Below are 20,010 nucleotides of genomic sequence, written 5' to 3'. Positions count from 1 at the left end.
TATGATGGATAGATGCACTTTTATGATGGATAGATGCACTTTTATGATGAATAGATGCACTTTTATGATGGATAGATGCACTTTTATGATGGATAGATGCACTTTTATGATGCACTTTTATGATGGATAGATGCACTTTTATGATGGATAGATGCACTTTTATGATGCACTTTTATGATGGATAGATGCACTTTTATGATGCACTTTTATGATGGATAGATGCACTTTTATGATGGACAGATGCACTTTTATGATGGATAGATGCACTTTTATGATGAATAGATGCACTTTTATGATGGATAGATGCACTTTTATGATGGATAGATGCACTTTTATTATGGATGGATGCACTTTTATGATGGACAGATGCACTTTTATGATGGATAGATGCACTTTTATGATGGATGGATGCACTTTTATGATGGATAGATGCACTTTTATGATGGATAGATGCACTTTTATGATGCACTTTTATGATGGATAGATGCACTTTTATGATGGATAGATGCACTTTTATTATGGATGGATGCACTTTTATGATGGACAGATGCACTTTTATGATGGATAGATGCACTTTTATGATGGATGGGTGCACTTTTATGATGGACAGATGCACTTTTATGATGGATAGATGCACTTTTATGATGGATAGATGCACTTTTATGATGGATTGATGCACTTTTATGATGCACTTTTATGATGGATAGATGCACTTTTATGATGGACAGATGCACTTTTATGATGGATGGATGCACTTTTATGATGGACAGATGCACTTTTATGATGGATAGATGCACTTTTATGATGGATAGATGCACTTTTATGATGGATAGATGCACTTTTATGATGCACTTTTATGATGGATAGATGCACTTTTATGATGGACAGATGCACTTTTATGATGGACAGATGCACTTTTATGATGGATAGATGCACTTTTATGATGGATAGATGCACTTTTATGATGCACTTTTATGATGGATAGATGCACTTTTATGATGGATAGATGCACTTTTATGGGCTTCACATTCTTTCCAGCCATTCACTCCAAATTTAAAGCTCGAAAGAGCCAGGACATTTTTTAATATAACTCTGCTTGTATTTGTCTGAAAGAAAAAAGTCATATATACACCTAGGATGACTTCAGGGTGAGTAAATCATGGGCTAATTTTCATTTTTGGGTGAACTATCCCTTTAAGAGCATTATGTTTTGCATTGTGACATGATCCCCATGACAGTTAAACGTTTACATTTAAATGTAATGCTAAAGCAGAAGAGACGTCATTCTAAGACATTGCAAAAATGAAACGTTTCTATCCGAAGCGAGTCATGTATGAGTTTATTTTGGGAGTGAAGCTCGTGTCGCTGGTGTTGATCTCCTGCTGGAGCAGGGGCGTAGCCAGTAGTGGGCCAGGGCGGCACTGGCCCGCCCACATTACTCACTGGCCCGCCCAGACAATTTTGATAAAATACATTTTTAGCTTATTTTTATTATTCAAATGCATTTAAGAAAATATATTAATATAAACCTGATTTATTGTTGACTGGTGTGTGTGTGTGTTTAATTTGTTTTCCGAATAAAATGGAACTGTTTAAAAGCCTCTCTCCGGAACGTTATTGGTTGCTATGGTTGCTAAGGGGTTCTGACAGGAAAAAAAACTCTTTGAGCGGCGCCGGCGGGCTCTGGCTAGCTGCTTTTTTTTTGCCAATTTATTAACATCGCCATTCGCCACAATAATGGCTAAACAAATTTCTTTAATGTGCTATTTTAAAAAAGCAAGAGTAGAGGAAGAAGACACGCCACTGCCTTCATCTACCGAGTCCACCCAGCCCAGTTCTTCAGACTCGTTAACCCACAAGAAGGCTAGTCAGGTGCTGGTGGCGGCCGCAGATTGCTCCCAGGCGGCAGTGCCAGTGCTCTCTCCCGGTCAGCCTGACGCGGGTTTACCCGCTGATTGAAGTGCGATTGACGAACCACCTTCACAACCCAATTTGAAGGTATTTCCCTGCACTGTCAAGAATGGAAAATCAAGGAGCTACGTCAAAAGTGGTATGGACAGTTTTCTTGGTTGGAGTACAGTGTAATTAAGGATGCGATTTTCTGTAAAATGTGCAGACATTTTCCCAGCGGGGCTGACAGCCCATTTGCGAGAGAGGGGTTTGTGGACTGGAAGCACCTACGACAGGCATGTGAAAAACACCAGTTGAGCAAGCCCCACTCCGTTTCACTGGATAAGTTTCAAGGCTACAGGGCCAACCAAACTGCAGGCCGGGGAAATGTGTTAAATCAAATTAACCGTGATGCCGTGGACTATTCATTTATTGAACGGAATCGGGACCATCTAAAAGTCGTTTTAGACATTGTGCTGTTTTGTGCCAAGCAGGACATCCCCCTGACACAGGGAAAATGAAGATGCTCTCAATAAAGGAAACTTTATAGAACTGTTCAAATTCATGTGCAAATATGATCCACAGATCCGAAATCGTCTAGAGCAGCTGCCCAGAAACGGAACTTTGATGAGCCCAGATATACAAAATGACCTGCTGTAGTCCGCAGCCTCCTTGCTGTTGCGTAAAATCAAAGCAGAAGTCTGTGAAACACCGGGCACTTATTATGCTCTTATTGCAGATGAATATAAGGATGAGTCAAAGCGTGAACTGGTGGCTGTTTGTGTGAGATATGTTCACGCAGGGAAAATAAAAGAACGGGCAATCGGGTTCATGGACACAAGTGACCTGAGCGCAAGAGGTATTTCAGAAAAGATACTACAGGTGATTGAACCACTGCAACTTGACCCATCTCTGTGCGTTGGCTTCAGTTTCGACGGAGCCTCTGTTATGTCAAGAAACAAGGGAGGTGTGCATGTGATTTTGAAACGAACTTTTCCTCAAGCGTTGTATGTCCACTGCAATTCTCACCGACTGAATCTGATACTCTGTGCAGCATCAAAGGTGTCTGGACACGTGAGCACATTTTTTGATACACTGAACAATCTTCACAGTTTCATGACAGGCAGCAGCAGACATGCAAAGTTTGTGGAAGCGCAAAAGGAGCTTCATCCGGGACGCCCGCTCTTGGAACTTGAGCGATCCACAGACACGCGCTGGAGCTCCAAATCTGGAGCAGTGAGCAAAGTACTACTGACGTTACTCGACGTAATATTAGAAGTGCTTGCGGAGTATGCTGAAAGCAGCGGCCAGTCGAAGGTTGAGGCGCAGTCCCTGCTGCAACAAATACAAACAAAAAGGTTCTTATTTTTACTCGTAACATTTGGAAAATTATTTCAGACGAGCAATTTTGCCTCACAAGGTTTACAAAGCCCAACATTGTCAGTCTCTGAGTGCATTGACCTAATTGAGGGACTAAAAGACAGCTTTGCTCGGTTTAGAGAGAATTCAGGGTGTGATTTTGAGCATGTAATGAAACTAACAGAAGAGTTGATGCAGAAAAATGAAATCACAAGCTGGGACATCACATCTGGGACCAGAGTGAGAAAGCTCCCGCCAAGCCTTGCAGGATCAGTGGTCACAACTAGTTTGGGGAAAGCAACAAGTGTGAGAAATGATGATGACCTAAGACACATATGGAACGACATCCTTGACAGACAGCTGACAGAGCTGGACAATCGTTTCCAACAGGATCAGTATGGAATAATGAGGGCAGCAGCAACTTTTCTCCCACAGTCTAAGACTTTTGCAGACAGGGATTCACTGCGGGCCCCGTGTGATCACTTTCATATATTGGTTGAGGATGCTGAACTAACAGTATTTATTGAGCAACTGCGTCGGAAATTAGCCAATGGCCTGGAATTTCCATCCCTCATGGAAGTATTGGACATTTGTGCTCCTGACATATTTCCAAACCTCAACAAACTACTTCAAGTCATCATCACCCTTCCCATGACTTCTTGTAGTGTTGAGAGACTGTTCTCCACTGCAGGTAGGATAAAAACTAACCTCAGAGCATCCATGAGTACTAGCCACCTCAACAACCTGTGCCTTTTGTCCTTTGAAAAAGAACTCTGTGACTCTTTGGACTATGATGAGATCATTTCTTTTTTCAACACTAAACCCAGGCGCTTGCGTCTTGTTTGTAGAAAGAAAACAACAAGGGGCCTTAATTTCCTTAATTTTTGCCCATGAAGTGATTTAACTTGGTGTGTTGTGTATAGCTGTATGCCTTATAGGCTACATTGTTTAGTTTAAGTGAGTTGCTATTTTTTTTGGCACACCAGGCTGATTGCATTGTATATGGTTTATTTAACAGAGTGTGTTATTTATTTCAAACTGTGCTCTGCTGAGAGTTTTCATTATTTTAATTTCTTTTACTTTTAGCCTTTAGTCTAAACTGGTTTGTCCAGCCTTTATTGAGCTCTGTTGGTTGAACATGATGATTTAAGAACATGAAATAAAGGTGTAACTGTTTTAATAGGCTAATAATAATAAAATATATATACATTCTACACTCTAAGGTTTAATTATTATTTAATTCATATTTTTTCTAGGAAAAACTATAGGCCCACTCACTTTTTCACCGGCCCACCCAAAATACAATTTCTGCCTACGCCACTGTGCTGGAGTAACAGAAAATAATCTTGTTTCTAACTGTGTTTGTCTCTTGTGAAGCGGGTTCTTCTCCATGTTCTCTGACGGTGAAGACCAACACACTGAGCAGCAGCAGCATCCCAAACACTTATTACCCAGGTAACCTCACACACACACTCTCACACACACTCACACACACGCTGTTGTCCTGCAGTTTCTTCATATGGGCCAGAAAAACATCTTTAAAACACAGGCTTTAAACCCTGAACCAAACTGATCAACTACAAACTGCACAAAGTCATGATCCTCCTTAGTATTTCTGTCCTGTTTTCCAGCACAAATATCTCACCATTCTTATATCAAGATTCATTTCCTGGAGAAGAAGCAAAAAAACTGAAGATATTAAGTGTTGTTTAATGAAAAATGTATGAAAATGAAGTGAGTTTGTGCTTAAAACAAGAACAAATATCTGCCAATGGAGTCAGAAAAATAAACTTGTTTTCGCTTTGTTTTCGAAGATTTTTTATTAAAAATATTAATAAAGTATATTAAGTAATTTGCTTCTCCAGTAAATGAATCTTAATTTAAGAATGTTTAGATATTTGTGCTGGAAAACAAGACAAAAATAATGAGGAAGATATTAATTTTTTGTACATTGCATTGAATATTGTACTTGTTTTGTTAAAATTAATTTTTGCAATAAAATGTTTTTAACGTAGTTAAAATGCTAAAAAATATGAATATTTCTGCTATAATTATGATAATGCTACTACTTGTTTTTAATCTTTTTTAAAAAATACTCCTCTCTTCTCCTCTCTTCTCTTCTCCTCTCTTTTCCTCTCTTCTCTTCTCATCTCTTTTCCTCTCTTCTCTTCTCATCTCTTCTCCTCTCCTCTCTTCTCCTCTCCTCTCATCTCTTCTCATCTCTTCTCATCTCCTCTCTTCTCTTCTCTTCTCTTCTCTTCTCCTCTCTTCTCATCTCCTCTCTTCTCTTCTCCTCTCTTCTCCTCTCTTCTCTTCTCCTCTCTTCTCTTCTCCTCTCCTCTCCTCTCCTCTCCTCTCCTCTCTTCTCTTCTCTTCTCCTCACTTCTCCTCTCTTCTCCTCTCTTCACTTCCCCTCTCTTCTCCTCTCCTCTTCTCATCTCTTCTCCTCTCCTCTTCTCATCTCTTCTCCTCTCCTCTCTTCTCCTCTCCTCTCTTCTCCTCTCCTCTCTTCTCCTCTCCTCTCCTCTCTTCTCCTCTCTTCTCCTCTCTTCTCTTCTCTTCTAATCTCTTTTCCTCTCCTCTCTTCTCTTCTAATCTCTTTTCCTCTCTTCTCTTCTCATCTCTTTTCCTCTCTTCTCTTCTCATCTCTTCTCCTCTCCTCTCTTCTCCTCTCCTCTCATCTCTTCTCATCTCTTCTCATCTCCTCTCTTCTCTTCTCTTCTCTTCTCCTCTCTTCTCATCTCCTCTCTTCTCTTCTCCTCTCTTCTCCTCTCTTCTCTTCTCCTCTCTTCTCTTCTCTTCTCCTCTCCTCTCCTCTCCTCTCTTCTCTTCTCTTCTCTTCTCTTCTCTTCACTTCTCCTCTCTTCTCCTCTCTTCACTTCCCCTCTCTTCTCCTCTCCTCTTCTCATCTCTTCTCCTCTCCTCTTCTCATCTCTTCTCCTCTACTCTCTTCTCCTCTCCTCTCTTCTCCTCTCCTCTCCTCTCTTCTCTTCTCTTCTCCTCTCTTCTCATCTCCTCTCTTCTCTTCTCCTCTCTTCTCCTCTCTTCTCTTCTCCTCTCTTCTCTTCTCCTCTCCTCTCCTCTCCTCTCCTCTCTTCTCTTCTCTTCACTTCTCCTCTCTTCTCCTCTCTTCACTTCCCCTCTCTTCTCCTCTTCTCATCTCTTCTCTCCTCTTCTCATCTCTTCTCCTCTCCTCTCTTCTCCTCTCCTCTCTTCTCCTCTCCTCTTCTCATCTCTTCTCTCCTCTTCTCATCTCTTCTCCTCTCCTCTCTTCTCCTCTCTTCTCCTCTCCTCTCCTCTCTTCTCCTCTCTTCTCCTCTCTTCTCCTCTCTTCTCCTCTCCTCTCTTCTCTTCTCTTCTCCTCTCTTCTCCTCTCCTCTCCTCTCCTCTCCTCTCTTCTCCTCTCTTCTCCTCTCTTCTCCTCTCCTCTCTTCTCCTCTCCTCTCCTCTCCTCTCCTCTCTTCTCTTCTCCTCTCCTCTCCTCTCTTCTCCTCTTCTCTCCTCTCTTCTCTTCTCCTCTCCTCTCTTCTCATCTCTTCTCATCCCCTCTCTTCTCATCTCTTCTCTTCTCCTCTCTTCTCATCTCTTCTCATCTCTTCTCCTCTCCTCTCCTCTCTTCTCATCTCTTCTCTTCTCATCTCATCTCATCTCTTCTCATCTCCTCTCTTCTCCTCTCTTCTCTTCTCCTCTCTTCTCATCTCATCTCTTCTCTTCTCCTCTCTTCTCATCTCTTCTACTCTCTTCTCCTCTCCTCTCTTTTCTTCTCTTCACTTCTCCTCTCTTCTCCTCTCTTCACTTCCCCTCTCTTCTCCTCTCCTCTCTTCTCCTCTCTTCTCTTCTCCTCTCTTCTCTTCTCCTCTCATCTCTTCTCTTCTAATCTCTTCTCTTCTCCTCTCTTCTCCTCTCTTCTCATCTCTTCTCCTCTCTTCTCTTCTCCTTTCTTCTCATCTCTTCTCTTCTCCTCTCTTCTCTTCTCTTCTCATCTCTTCTCTTCTCCTCTCTTCTCATCTCTTCTCCTCTCTTCTCTTCTCATCTCCTCTCATCTCTTCTCCTCTCCTCTCTTCTCTTCTCCTCTCCTCTCTTTTCATCTCTTCTCCTCCCTTCTCATCTCTTCTCATCTCTTCTCTTCTAATCTCTTCTCTTCTCTTCTCCTCTCCTCTCTTCTCATTTCATCTCTTCTCCTCTCTTCTCATCTCTTCTCTTCTCTTCTCCTCTCTTCTCATCTCTTCTCTTCTCTTCTCTTCTCCTCTCTTCTCTTCTCATCTCTTCTCTTCTCTCTTCTCATCTCTTCTCATCTCTTCTCCTCTATTCTCTTCTCTTCTCTTCTCCTCTCCTCTTCTCATCTCTTCTCTTCTCATCTCTCCTCTCTTCTCTTCTCTTCTCTTTTCTCTCTTCTCATCTCTTCTCCTCTCTTCTCTTCTCCTCTCTTCTCCTCTCTTCTCATCTCTTCTCCTCTCTTCTCCTCTCTTCTCATCTCTTCTCCTCTCTTCTCATCTCTTCTCCTCTCCTTTCTTCTCCTCTCTTCTCATCTCTTCTCTTCTCATCTCTTCTTCTCTCTTCTCATCTCTTCTCCTCTCTTCTCCTCTCTTCTCATCTCTTCTCCTCTCTTCTCATCTCTTCTCATCTCTTCTCATATCTTCTCTTCTCATCTCTTCTCCTCTCTTCTCCTCTCTTCCCCTCTCTTCTCTTCTCTTCTCCTCTCTTCTCCTCTCATCTCTTCTCCTCTCTTCTCCTCTCTTCTCTTCTCATCTCTTCTCCTCTCCTCTCCTCTCTTCTCTTCTCCTCACCTCTCTTCTCTTCTCCTCACCTCACCTCTCCTCTCTTCTCTTCTCTTCTTTTGCTCGACTCCAGACCCGTTCGTTCCCACTGCCATCTTAGGTGAGATCCTCGACTCTTGTGATTCAGTGACTCTGTTTTTAAAGTGACGGTTTGCCATCATGTTTGCTTTATTTAGTTTGTTTTGGGCTTTTCATCACCACACCTGTCTGTCGCTTCTCTTCCTTTGGTTTCCTCTTCCTCTTCACTCCATCCCGTGCGCATTGCTTTTTGTGATGTCACTTCCTGTCTGACATCTCATGTGCATGGACAGACGTGTGGACTGGATGTGGGGGAGTGGATGATGCTGTCCACACACACACAAACACACACACACACACACGAGCGAGTCCAACAGTTCAATCAAATAATCCTGATGAAAACAGATCACTGCAAAACAAACCAAAAAATTATTTCTTCCTCAATATTTTTATATCAAGATACATTTACTTGAGATGCAAAATGACTTTTAGCATTTATTTTTTTTAGATATACCTGGTACTAAACTTAATGAAGGTTTTGGCACTTGCTGTGTGAACACAAAAAAATATCATGGGAATGATTGGAAAAGTTAAGATGGTCCAGAAAAACTATTATTTAATTATTATTCTGTAACTATATATTAATAAATAAATAATGATCTTCGTGATAAATATTTGTATTATATATATATATATATATATATATATATATAATAAAAAAAAAAAAATATATATATATATATATATGTGTGTATATATATATATATACAGTATATATATTATATATATATATATATATATAATTTTGATGCATTTTTCATTAAACAAGACTTAATATCTTCTTTTTCAATCATTTTGCTTCTCCAGTAAGTTTAGATATTTGTGCTGGAAAGACAGAAACACTGAGGAAGAGCATCATTTTTTAGTTTAACAACAGTTGCGGTGTTTATTATCGGCCTGATGATGATGATGATGTGATCAAATGCAGTGCGATGTAAGAGTTTTGGATGAAAGCGTGGGTCAGGATCGGGTCAGAGAGGTTCAGCTGATGCGTTTCATGCTTTTCTGTGTAAATGTGGAGAAGAAGCCGATGTTTTTGTGTAGTTTTTGGTTCATTGCATCCACTCCAGTGTCTCTTCTGTTATTCTCTCTAATGTTTCTTCTGCCTTTAGCGGCTCCTTCCGACCTACTTGTTTTTCTTTCTCGGCTGTTTACTCGTTTACTCTATGATAAAATAGAATAATAAAGCAGGTTTTGTCTCATTTTCGTGCCACCTCTACACCCTATTTATCTAAAGCGCTCGTGCCCCAGAGTCGGCCCTCGCGAGGCCCGAGAGTTTAATTGAAGCATAATGTGATGAAAAATAAGAGCTCAGAGCGGCGTATTAAATATGAATGACTCTCGACTAACAGCACGTGTAAACGATCGCTCGAACGGGAACAGGTTTACTTTACACAATAAAACAGGGAAAAGGAAGGAAAGCTTCACCTCCGGCACTGAAGTGTTTATGGAGCGACTCGGATGATGCTGATGTTCAACATTCTCCACTGGTTCACTTCAGGATCAGGATTTAATGTTGGACATCGAGTGACCATAAACACAGCAGCAGGATTTATTAGGCAGAAGTCTGACATTTATTTATTTGTTTGTTTATTTATAATTATTCATTTATTGTTTATTAATAATTTGATACATTTATTATATATATTTTTCTATTTTATTTATTTAATGCATTTATTATATTTCTGTTTCTATAACTTTTATTATTTATTTTTTATTAAAACGTTTTTTAATACATATATATATATATATATATATATATATATATATATATATATATATATATATATATATATTATTATTAAATAAATAATAATATTGATAACAAATAATAATTCTAATGTTTTGATTTCCATTTATTGGTTTATTTATTCGTTAATTCGTAAATAAAATTCGTTTATTATTATTATTATTATTATTATTTTAATTATTTTTACATTTAATTTATAATTTAATGCATTTATTTATTTATTTATTGTTTTTGTATTTTGTATGATTTGTTAATATAATATATAATTAATTTATATTTTATTTAATATAATTTAGTTTAGTATATTTCGTTTTCTATAACTTTTATTATTTATTTTATATTTACTATTAGTAAATAATAAATTTTAAAAATAGTTTATTTAATAAATACATAATTTATATTTTATAATACTTTTAATTTTGAATTTAATTCATTTATTATGTCTATTTTTCTATTTTGCAAAATTATAGTACAATTTATATTTTATTTATTATAACTTTAATGCATTTATTATATTTCTGTTTTTCTATTTTTTATCTTTTCATTATTTATTATTTATCCTTTTTATTTATTAATTATTTTACTTCATACCTTTTTTATAATTATTTTAATTAAAAGTTATTTATTATATTTTGATCCAAAAACTAAATTTATTGCATTTTTTATATTTCGCAAGCCAGTAATTCGCTGCACAAAACACACCGAGTTCAGCACAGATCATGTTCATCTTCATCTTTATTATTTTTAAGGTTGAGGTTAATTTGACAGATGATCTACGGTAGCGTTCGTGACCTTTGACCTTAACAACTCAATCGATGTCGTGTGAGGCTCGCCGCTCTCCATGAGGCGATGTTAATGTTCATCATCTTACCAGTTTTATTTGCATTTCTCTCTTTTTTCTGGTTTATTTTAAATTCATTTTTCTCCTTCATTGTGATTTGAGTCCCATAACACCCCGAACGCCCTCGACTGATCAGAGCTCGTTCTCTTTGGTGTATTGTTGCTTATACCCTGTCTCCTTCTCTCTCTCTCTCTCTCTCTCTCTCTCTCTCTCTCTCTCTCTCTCTCTCTCTCTCTCTATCTCTCTCTCTCTCTCTCTCTTCTCACGTTTACCTCTAATGTATCTGCTTAAAAAGTCCCCATTAATGGTAAGTTCATGAGCGTGACAGAGCTTGTGTGTTTCTCCCTGAGCTGCATGGACGTAGACATGCGTTACAGCGTCACCCGTCCTCCCCATGTGTGTGTGTGTGTGTGTGTGTTCGCCATCGTGCTTCTGCTTTCTTTGCTTTGGGTTGTTGTGATTGGCCCGTGTGGCTTTTGATCATCCGTCATCACTCATTCCACTCATGCTTTGCTGTTGATTGACACTGCCATGGACTAGTGGCTCTCAGCAGGTCTCAGATCAGGGCACAGGGACACAGGCCGATCTTAGCCGTGTTTCAGTCAAATTATACAGGAGCGGTGCACGTGATATTTCACGAACGAATGGACGAAACGGGGCAGTCAATTGATCCCTCCCTCCACATCCACTCATCCACCCTTCCTGCAACGTCGTGTCATGATCCATCCATTGCCAATGAATGGGAAATCGATCGAGCGCTTTCTTTTACACTGACTGAGAGCATGGAAAACAGAGATGATTAAGGCAAGACGCAACAAGCAAAAACACTGCTTTTATGCATATATTAGTGGAAAGAAATACTTGATCTTGGATGTAAAGAAATTCATAAAGTTTTATTTCTCGTTTATTTAGCCACTGTATCAAACAAATACATGGGGTTGTGTTTATTCTCTTCTAAGATACTCGAAAAATAAGCAGATCTAGCCGTTTTTAAGGCCTTTTGTGTATGCAATATCACTATCCTTCCACGAAATGCGAAATACCTCTAGTTTTTAAATCCAAAATATCTGACATATTATTAAAAACTAATAATATGTCAACAAAATCAAACATGAACCTTGCTTTATCCACTGCTCAGATTTCCATTCTGGAAATGTATGCAAATTAGTGCATATTTAATTAGATATTACCTCATTTGCATATTCAAACATGACATTTCAGAAAATTTGTAATCTGCAATTCTTAAAGTAATTAATCAGCTGTGGAAGTATGGTGATGTCTATTAGTTAAAATTTAGATTTATTACTTACTTATATTACTTATTCACCTGAGGTCTTGCCTTAATTATTCAAAATGTGAGTTTTGTCATTATTTATTTGCTCTCATGTTGTTCCAACCCTGTTAGCTGTTGTTTTTCTTTTACATTTCTGCATTTTCAGTGAATAACGGCTTAAATTTCAGTCTTTTTCTCACTGAAAACAGATAAAACCAGTCTAAGCTATTTTAACAGGCTGGTTTGTAAACCACTTTTTAGCTAACCGCCTAAAACCACCTCAAACCAGCGGCATAAAGTCCAGCTTAGGCTGCTTTTCAATGTTTTATTTTTATTTTCAGCAGTCATATGATTTACTGTTATGATTCTTCTGAGTTGTTTGGGAATCGTCTATGTCACAGAATAAAATCACGGTAACACTTTTAGTAAAGTGTCATTAGTTAATGCATTAACTGGCAGTATCTATGAGCAATACATTTTGTTACAGATTTTATTAATCTTTGTTACAAATAAACTGTACAAAACTGTTCATTAGCTCAGGTCTATTATCAGCTATATCAGCTCTCGTCCTTCAGATGAGACGTTAAACTGCCCAAAATTTGCCCAGTGGCGTGTGTGTGTGTGTGTGTGTGTGTGTGTGTGTGTGTGTGTGTGTGTGTGTGTGTGTGTGTGTGTGTGTGTGTGTGTGTGTGTGTGTGTGTGTGTGTGTTGGTTGAGGAGATTCCCCCCTTCCATATAAAGCGCTTTGAGTGCAGAGAAAAGCGCTATATAAATGTAATGAATTATTATTATTAAATAATATTAACTTTTGATTTTAATAATGTATTAGTAAATGTTGAAATCAGAGTTATTAATATAGTTAACTAAAACTAAAGCCATAAAACAAAGTATAAAAAGCATTATTATATATTTTTTGCATTTTTATAACTTAATATGATAAAATAATAAATCATATTATTTAAATATTATAAAATATATAATATTATTTTTCATTTATTCATCCATTTATTTGATTATTTATTATAATTTTTTACATTTTTATTTTATAATTTCTATTTATTTCTATTTATTTATTTATTTGTTTTTTAGTTATTATTATTTATTTATTTTTAAATATACTTTTAATTTAGAATTTAATGCACTTATTATTTGTCTGTTTATTCTATTTTGAAATTTTTGTTTTCAAAAGCATATTCACCAAGGCAAAATTTCTCATTTGCATACAGTTTAGCTTTATGTACTTAAATAACTAAAAATGAACAAAAACTGTATAGACATGACAAAAAAACTCACAAAAAAACCCCAAAACATTAGAAAGGAACATAAAAATAAAAAACAACTAAAAATATTGATAAAACTATAATAGTATCTCAATGATATTAAAATAACACTGGTTGAAATTAACTAAGATTAACAAAGATTAATAAATGCATTATAAGTATTTAGTTCATTTTAACAAACAATTGTGAAGCCCAAAATCACAGTGTGCAGGTTTGGAATAAACGATGCATTATCATGTTTTTTCTGAATTATTTCTTTATTTGAAGACTACTTGTTTAAATTCATTAGGACACGTGTGTGTGAGCGAGTGTGTTTTCAGCTCTTCAGCGTGTGTGTGTTTTCTGTCTTGTGTTTCAGACGAGACTCAAACCCTGACCAGCGACACCAGCAGCCTGGTGCAGTCGCACACACACACACACTCGTCGCACACACACTCTCTGCGCAAGCGTGAGGCCGTGGACGTGCCGTATCAGACGGCTCAGCTTCATCCCGCCATCCGTGTGGCCGATCTCCTGCAACACATCACACAGATGAAGTGTGCTGAGGGCTACGGCTTCAAGGAGGAGTACGAGGTGAGACCAGCTATCCCAGCATGCACTGCAGCACACACACACATACGTGCGCTTCTACACTGATGTGAGACCTCAGCATTCCCAGCATGCACTGCTGCACACACACACACACACACTCGCACTTTTACACTGATGTGAGACCTCAGCTATCCCAGCATGCACTGTGACACACACTCACACTCACACTTTTACACTGATGTGAGACCTCAGCTATCCCAGCATGCACTGCTGCACACACACTCACACTCACACTTCTACACTGATGTGAGACCTCAGCTATCCCAGCATGCACTGTGACACACACTCACACTCGCACTTTTACACTGATGTGAGGCCTCAGCTATCCCAGCATGCACTGCTGCACACACACACTGGAGTGTGCGCTTTTACACTGATGTGAGACCAGCTATCCCAGCATGCACTGCTGCACACACACTGGAGTGCGCGCTTTTACACTGATGTGAGACCAGCTATCCCAGCATGCACTGCTGCACACACACACACTCGTGCTTTTACACTGATGTGAGACCTCAGCTTTCCCAGCATGCACTGCGACACACACACACACTCGTGCTTTTACACTGATGTGAGACCTCAGCTTTCCCAGCATGCACTGCTGCACACACACACACTCATGCTTTTACACTGATGTGAGACCTCGGCTATCCCAGCATGCACTGCGACACACACACACACTGGAGTGCGCACTTTTACACTGATGTGAGACCAGCTATCCCAGCATGCACTGCTGCACACACACACACTCGTGCTTTTACACTGATGTGAGACCTCAGCTTTCCCAGCATGCACTACGACAAACACACACTCACGCGCACACTTTTACACTGATGGATTTACTGGACACTGGATTCATATTCTTTTCCCATTCAATAACTGTTTTTGTCAAGAATGTTACTGTTCTTAAAACACTTGGAATCACTTCATGAGTCGTGGATATAATAATGTGTATAAAATAAAAGTAAATAATTTTTAAAAAAACACAAAACTTTTATTTGTTTAGCGCTTTTCACAATACACATCATTTCAAAACAGTCCACATTACAATTTAGTGTGAGTGCCAATTATATGTGTGTGAGTGAGTGTGTGAGTGTGTGAGTGAGTGAGTGAGTGTGTGAGTGAGTGAGTGAGTGAGTGAGTGAGTGAGTGAGAGAGCGAATGAGTGTGTGTGTGAGTGTGTGTGTGTGAGTGTGTGAGTGTGTGAGTGTGTGAGTGTGTGAGTGAGTGAGTGAGTGAGTGAGTGAGTGAGTGAGTGAGTGAGAGAGCGAATGAGTGTGTGTGTGAGTGTGTGTGTGTGTGTGTGTGTCTGTGTGTGTGTGTGTGTGTGTGTGTGTGTGTGTGTGTGTGTGTGTGTGAGAGAGTGAGTGAGTGTGTGAGTGTGTGAGTAAATGAGTGTATAATAATGTGTATAAAATAAAAGTAAATAATTTTTAAAAAAACACAAAACTTTTATTTGTTTAGCGCTTTTCACAATACACATCATTTCAAAACAGTCCACATTACAATTTAGTGTGAGTGCCAATTATATGTGTGTGAGTGAGTGTGTGAGTGTGTGAGTGAGTGAGTGAGTGTGTGAGTGAGTGAGTGAGTGAGTGAGTGAGTGAGAGAGCGAGCGAATGTGTGTGTGTGTGTGTGTGTGTGTGTGTGAGAGTGAGTGAGTGAGTGTGTGAGTGTGTGAGTAAATGAGTGAGTGAGTGAGAGAGCGAATGAGTGTGTGTGTGAGTGTGTGTGAGTGAGTGTGTGAGTGTGTGAGTGAGTGAGTGAGTGAGTGAGTGAGTGAGTGAGTGAAAGAGCGAATGAGTGTGTGTGTGTGTGTGTGTGTGTGTGTGAGAGTGAGTGAGTGAGTGTGTGAGTGTGTGAGTAAATGAGTGAGTGAGAGAGCGAGCGAATGTGTGTGTGTGTGAAAGGGAGTGAGTGAGTGAGTGAGTGAGTAAGAGAGAGAGAGTGAATGAGTGAGTGAGTGAATGTGTGAGTGAGTGAGTGAGTGTGTGAGTAAGAGAGAGAGTGAATGAGTGTGTGTGTGAGTGCGTGAGTGAGTGTGTGCGTGTATGTGTGTGTCAGTGTGTGAGTGTGTAAGTGAGTGAGTGTGTAAATGAGTGAGTGAGTGTGTAAGTGCGTGAGTGAGTGAGTGTGTGAGTGAGTGAGTGTGCGAGTGAGTGTGTAAGTGCGTGAGTGAGTGAGTGAGTGACTGCGTGAGTGTTTGAGTGAGTGTGTGAGTGCATGAGTGAGTGACTGAGTTAGTGCGTGAGTGAGAGTGTGAGTGTGTGAGTGCGTGAGTGAGTGAGTTAATGAGTGAGTGTGTGAGTGGGTGTGTGAGTGAATGAGTTAGTGAGTGAGTCTGTGAGTGCGTGAGTGCGTGACTGAGTGAGTGCATGAGTTAGTGCGTGAGTGAGTGCGTGAGTGAGTGAGTGAGTGTGCGTGAGTGAGTGCGTGAGTGAGTGAGTGAGTGAGTGGGTGAGTGAGTGAGTGCGTGAGTGAGTGAGTGAGTGCGTGCGTGAGTGAGTGCGTGAGTGCGTGCGTGCGTGCGTGCGTGCGTGCGTGCGTGAGTGAGTGAGTGATTGCGTGAGTGCGTGAGTGAGTGCGTGAGTGAGTGAGTGAGTGCGTGAGGGAGTGAGTGAGGGAGTGAGTGAGTGAGTGCGTGAGTGCGTGCGTGAGTGAGTGCGTGAGTGCGTGAGTGAGTGAGTGAGGGAGTGAGTGAGTGAGAGTGCGTGAGTGCGTGAGTGAGTGAGTGCGTGAGTGAGTGCGTGAGTGAGTGAGTGAGTGAGTGCGTGAGTGCGTGAGTGCGTGAGTGCGTGCGTGAGTGAGTGAGTGAGTGCGTGAGTGAGAGTGAGTGAGTGAGTGAGTGCGTTAGTGAGTGAGTGCGTGAGTGAGTGAGTGAGAGTGCGTGAGTGCTTGAGTGAGTGAGTGAGTGAGTGAGTGAGTGTGTGTGTGAGTGAGTGAGTGTGTGAGTGAGTGTGTGAGTGGGTGTGTGATTGAGTGAGTGAGTGAGTGAGTGCGTGAGTGAGTGAGTGAGTTAATGAGTGAGTGTGTGAGTGGGTGCGTGAGTGAGTGAATGAGTTAGTGAGTGAGTCTGCGAGTGCGTGACTGAGTGAGTGCATGAGTGAGTGCGTGAGTGAGTGAGTGATCGAGTGAGTGATCGAGTGAGTGAGTGAGTGAGTGCGTGACTGACTGAGTGAGTGAGTGAGTGAGTGAGTGAGTGCGTGAGTGAGTGCGTGAGTGAGTGCGTGAGTGAGTGAGTGCGTGAGTGCGTGCGTGAGTGAGTGAGTGCGTGAGTGAGTGAGTTCATGAGTGAGTGAGTGCGTGAGTGCGTGAGTGCGTGAGTGAGTGAGTGAGTGAGTGAGTGAGTGCGTGAGTGCGTGAGTGAGTGCGTGAGTGAGTGCATGAGTGAGGGAGTGAGAGTGCATGAGTGAGTGAGTGCGTGAGTGAGTGTATGAGTGCGTGAGTGCGTGAGCGAGTGAGTGAGTGAGTGCGTGCGTGCGTGAGTGAGTGAGTGAGTGAGTGAGTGAGTGAGTGAGTGCGTGAGTGAGTGAGTGCGTGAGTGCGTGACTGAGTGAGTGATTGAGTGAGTGCGTGAGTGAGTGAGTGAGTGTGTGAGTGCATGAGTTAGTGAGTGCGTGAGTGAGTGAGTGAGTGCGTAAGTGCATGAGTTAGTGAGTGAGTGAGTGAGTGCGTGAGTGAGTGAGTGAGTGCGTGAGTGAGTGCATGAGTGAGTGAGTGTGTGAGTGCGTGAGTGCATGAGTTAGTGAGTGAGTGCGTGAGTGCATGAGTTAGTGAGTGAGTGCGTGAGTGAGTGTGTGAGTGCGTGAGTGAGTGCGTGAGTGAGTGCGTGAGTGAGTGCGTGAGTGAGTGAGTGCGTGCGTGAGTGAGTGAGTGAGTGAGTGCGTGAGTGAGTGAGTGAGTGAGTGAGTGAGTGAGTGAGTGAGTGAGTGAGTGAGTGAGTGCGTGAGTGAGTGAGTGCGTGAGTGAGTGAGTGTGTGCGTGAGTGAGTGAGTGAGGGCGTGAGTGAGAGCATGAGTGAGTGAGCGAGTGAGTGCGTGAGTGCGTGACTGAGTGAGTGAGTGAGTGAGTGAGTGAGTGAGTGCGTGAGTGAGTGCGTGAGTGCGTGCGTGAGTGAGTGCGTGCGTGAGTGAGTGCGTGAGTGAGTGAGTGAGTGAGTGAGTCTGTGAGTGTGTGAGTGAGTGTGTGAGTGAGTGAGTGAGTGAGTGTGTGAGTGCGTAAGTGAGTGAGTGAGTGTGTGAGTGCGTGAGTGCGTGCGTGAGTGAGTGCGTGAGTGAGTGAGTGAGTGAGTGAGTGCGTGAGTGAGTGAGTGCGTGAGTGAGTCAAATCAAGTCAAGTCATCCTCATTTATATAGCGCTTTTAACAATGTAGATTGTTTCAAAGCAGCTTTACAGAGATTAAAATATAATTTTAGGTAACAGAGATTGGTTTGGTTTTATAGTAGTTCTTGAAAAATGTTTTTTCCAGCTAAAGTTAGTTTTGATTGATTCACTTCAAAGAGATTTGTTTTTAGTCTAGCTTTGAACTGACAGACTGTGTCTGCTTCCCGGACAATATTAGGAAGATTGTTCCAAAGTTTTGGTGCTAAATAGGAAAAGGATCTACCGCCAGCAGTCGATTTATATATTCTAGGTATTATCAACTGGCCGGAGTTTTGAGATCGCAATAGACGTGAAGGACTATAATGCGTTAAGAGCTCGCTCAAGTACTGGGGAGCTAAACCATTTAGTGCTTTGTAAGTAATCAGCAATATTTTAAAATGTATACGATGTTTAATAGGAAGCCAATGCAGTGTTGACAGAACCGGGCTAATATGGTCATACTTCCTGGTTCTGGTAAGAACTCTAGCGGCTGCGTTTTGAACTAGCTGTAGTTTGTTTATTAAGCGTGCAGGGCAACCACCCAGTAGAGCATTACAATAATCTAGCCTTGATGTCATGAACGCATTAACTAGTTGTTCCGCATTTGTCAATGAGAGCATATGACGTAATTTAGATATATTTTTAAGATGGAAAAATGCGGTTTTACAGACACTAGACACGTGACTTTCAAATGAAAGATTGGTATCAAAGAGCACACCCAGGTTCCTAACTGACGACGAAGACTTAAGAGCAGCCATCAAGTGTTAAACGGTATTCTAGGTTATTACGTGTGGAAGTTTTTTGTCCAATAATTAGAATTTCTGTTTTTTCAGAATTTAGTAGTAGGAAATTACTAGTCATCCAATTTTTGATATCAACTATGCATTCCGATAATTTTGTGAATTGGAGAGTTTCGTTAGGTTTGGAAGAAATATACAGCTGAGTATCATCAGCATAACAGTGAAAGCTAATTCCATGTTTACTAATGATATCTTCTAAAGGTAGCATGTACAGAGTGAACAGCAGCGGTCCGAGTACTGAGCCTTGTGGTACGCCATACTGAACTTGTGATCGATAAGACATCTCTTCATTTACTGCTACAAACTGATAGCAGTCAGATAAATATGATTTAAACCATCCTAATGCAATTCCACTAATGCCAACATAGTTTTCTAGTCTATTTAAGAGAATTTTGTGGTCAATGGTATCAAATGCAGCACTAAGATCAAGTAACACTAACAGAGAGATACAACCACGATCGGATGATAAGAGCAAATCATTTTTGACTCTAATGAGAGCTGTCTCAGTGCTATGGTGCGGTCTAAATCCTGACTGGAAATCCTCACAGATACCATTTCTTTCAAGAAAGGAACACAGTTGTGAGGAGTGCGTGAGTGAGTGAGTGAGTGAGTGAGTGAGTGAGTGAGTGAGTGAGTGAGTGAGTGCGTGAGTGAGTGAGTGAGTGAGTGAGTGAGTGAGTGAGTGAGTGCGTGAGTGAGTGCGTGCGTGAGTGAGTGAGTGCGTGAGTGCGTGCGTGCGTGAGTGAGTGCGTGAGTGAGTGAGTGAGTGAGTGAGTGAGTGAGTGAGTGCGTGCGTGCGTGCGTGCGTGCGTGCGTGAGTGAGTGAGTGAGTGAGTGAGTGAGTGAGTGAGTGAGTGAGTGAGTGAGTGAGTGAGTGAGTGAGTGCGTGAGTGCGTGAGTGGGTGGGTGAGTGAGTGTGTGAGTGCGTAAGTGAGAGAGTGAGTGAGTGCGTGAGTGAGTGAGTGAGTGAGTGAGTGAGTGAGTGAGTGAGTGAGTGAGTGCGTGAGTGAG

At 40.8% G+C, this 20,010-nt stretch overlaps 1 protein-coding gene across 1 annotated transcript in view; it reads left to right on the top strand.

Moving 5' to 3' along the window:
* The window catches only part of LOC143739996 (receptor-type tyrosine-protein phosphatase mu-like), a 360,798-nt gene that overhangs the window by 249,090 nt on the left and 91,698 nt on the right, over positions 1-20,010 (top strand). The window contains exons 18-20 of the mRNA XM_077232010.1: positions 4,627-4,704; positions 8,101-8,127; positions 13,608-13,822. Coding sequence (XP_077088125.1) covers positions 4,627-4,704; positions 8,101-8,127; positions 13,608-13,822 — 320 coding nt within the window. The remainder of the gene's footprint in view (positions 1-4,626; positions 4,705-8,100; positions 8,128-13,607; positions 13,823-20,010) is intronic.

This window comes from Siphateles boraxobius, unplaced genomic scaffold (genome assembly GCF_051911475.1).
Source record: "Siphateles boraxobius isolate OS27281-9 unplaced genomic scaffold, OSU_SipBor_1 161, whole genome shotgun sequence".
In the NCBI taxonomy this organism is placed as follows: domain Eukaryota; kingdom Metazoa; phylum Chordata; class Actinopteri; order Cypriniformes; family Leuciscidae; genus Siphateles; species Siphateles boraxobius.
The sequence above is the reverse complement of the archived record's forward strand: the minus strand, read 5'-3'. Positions and strand labels throughout refer to the sequence as shown.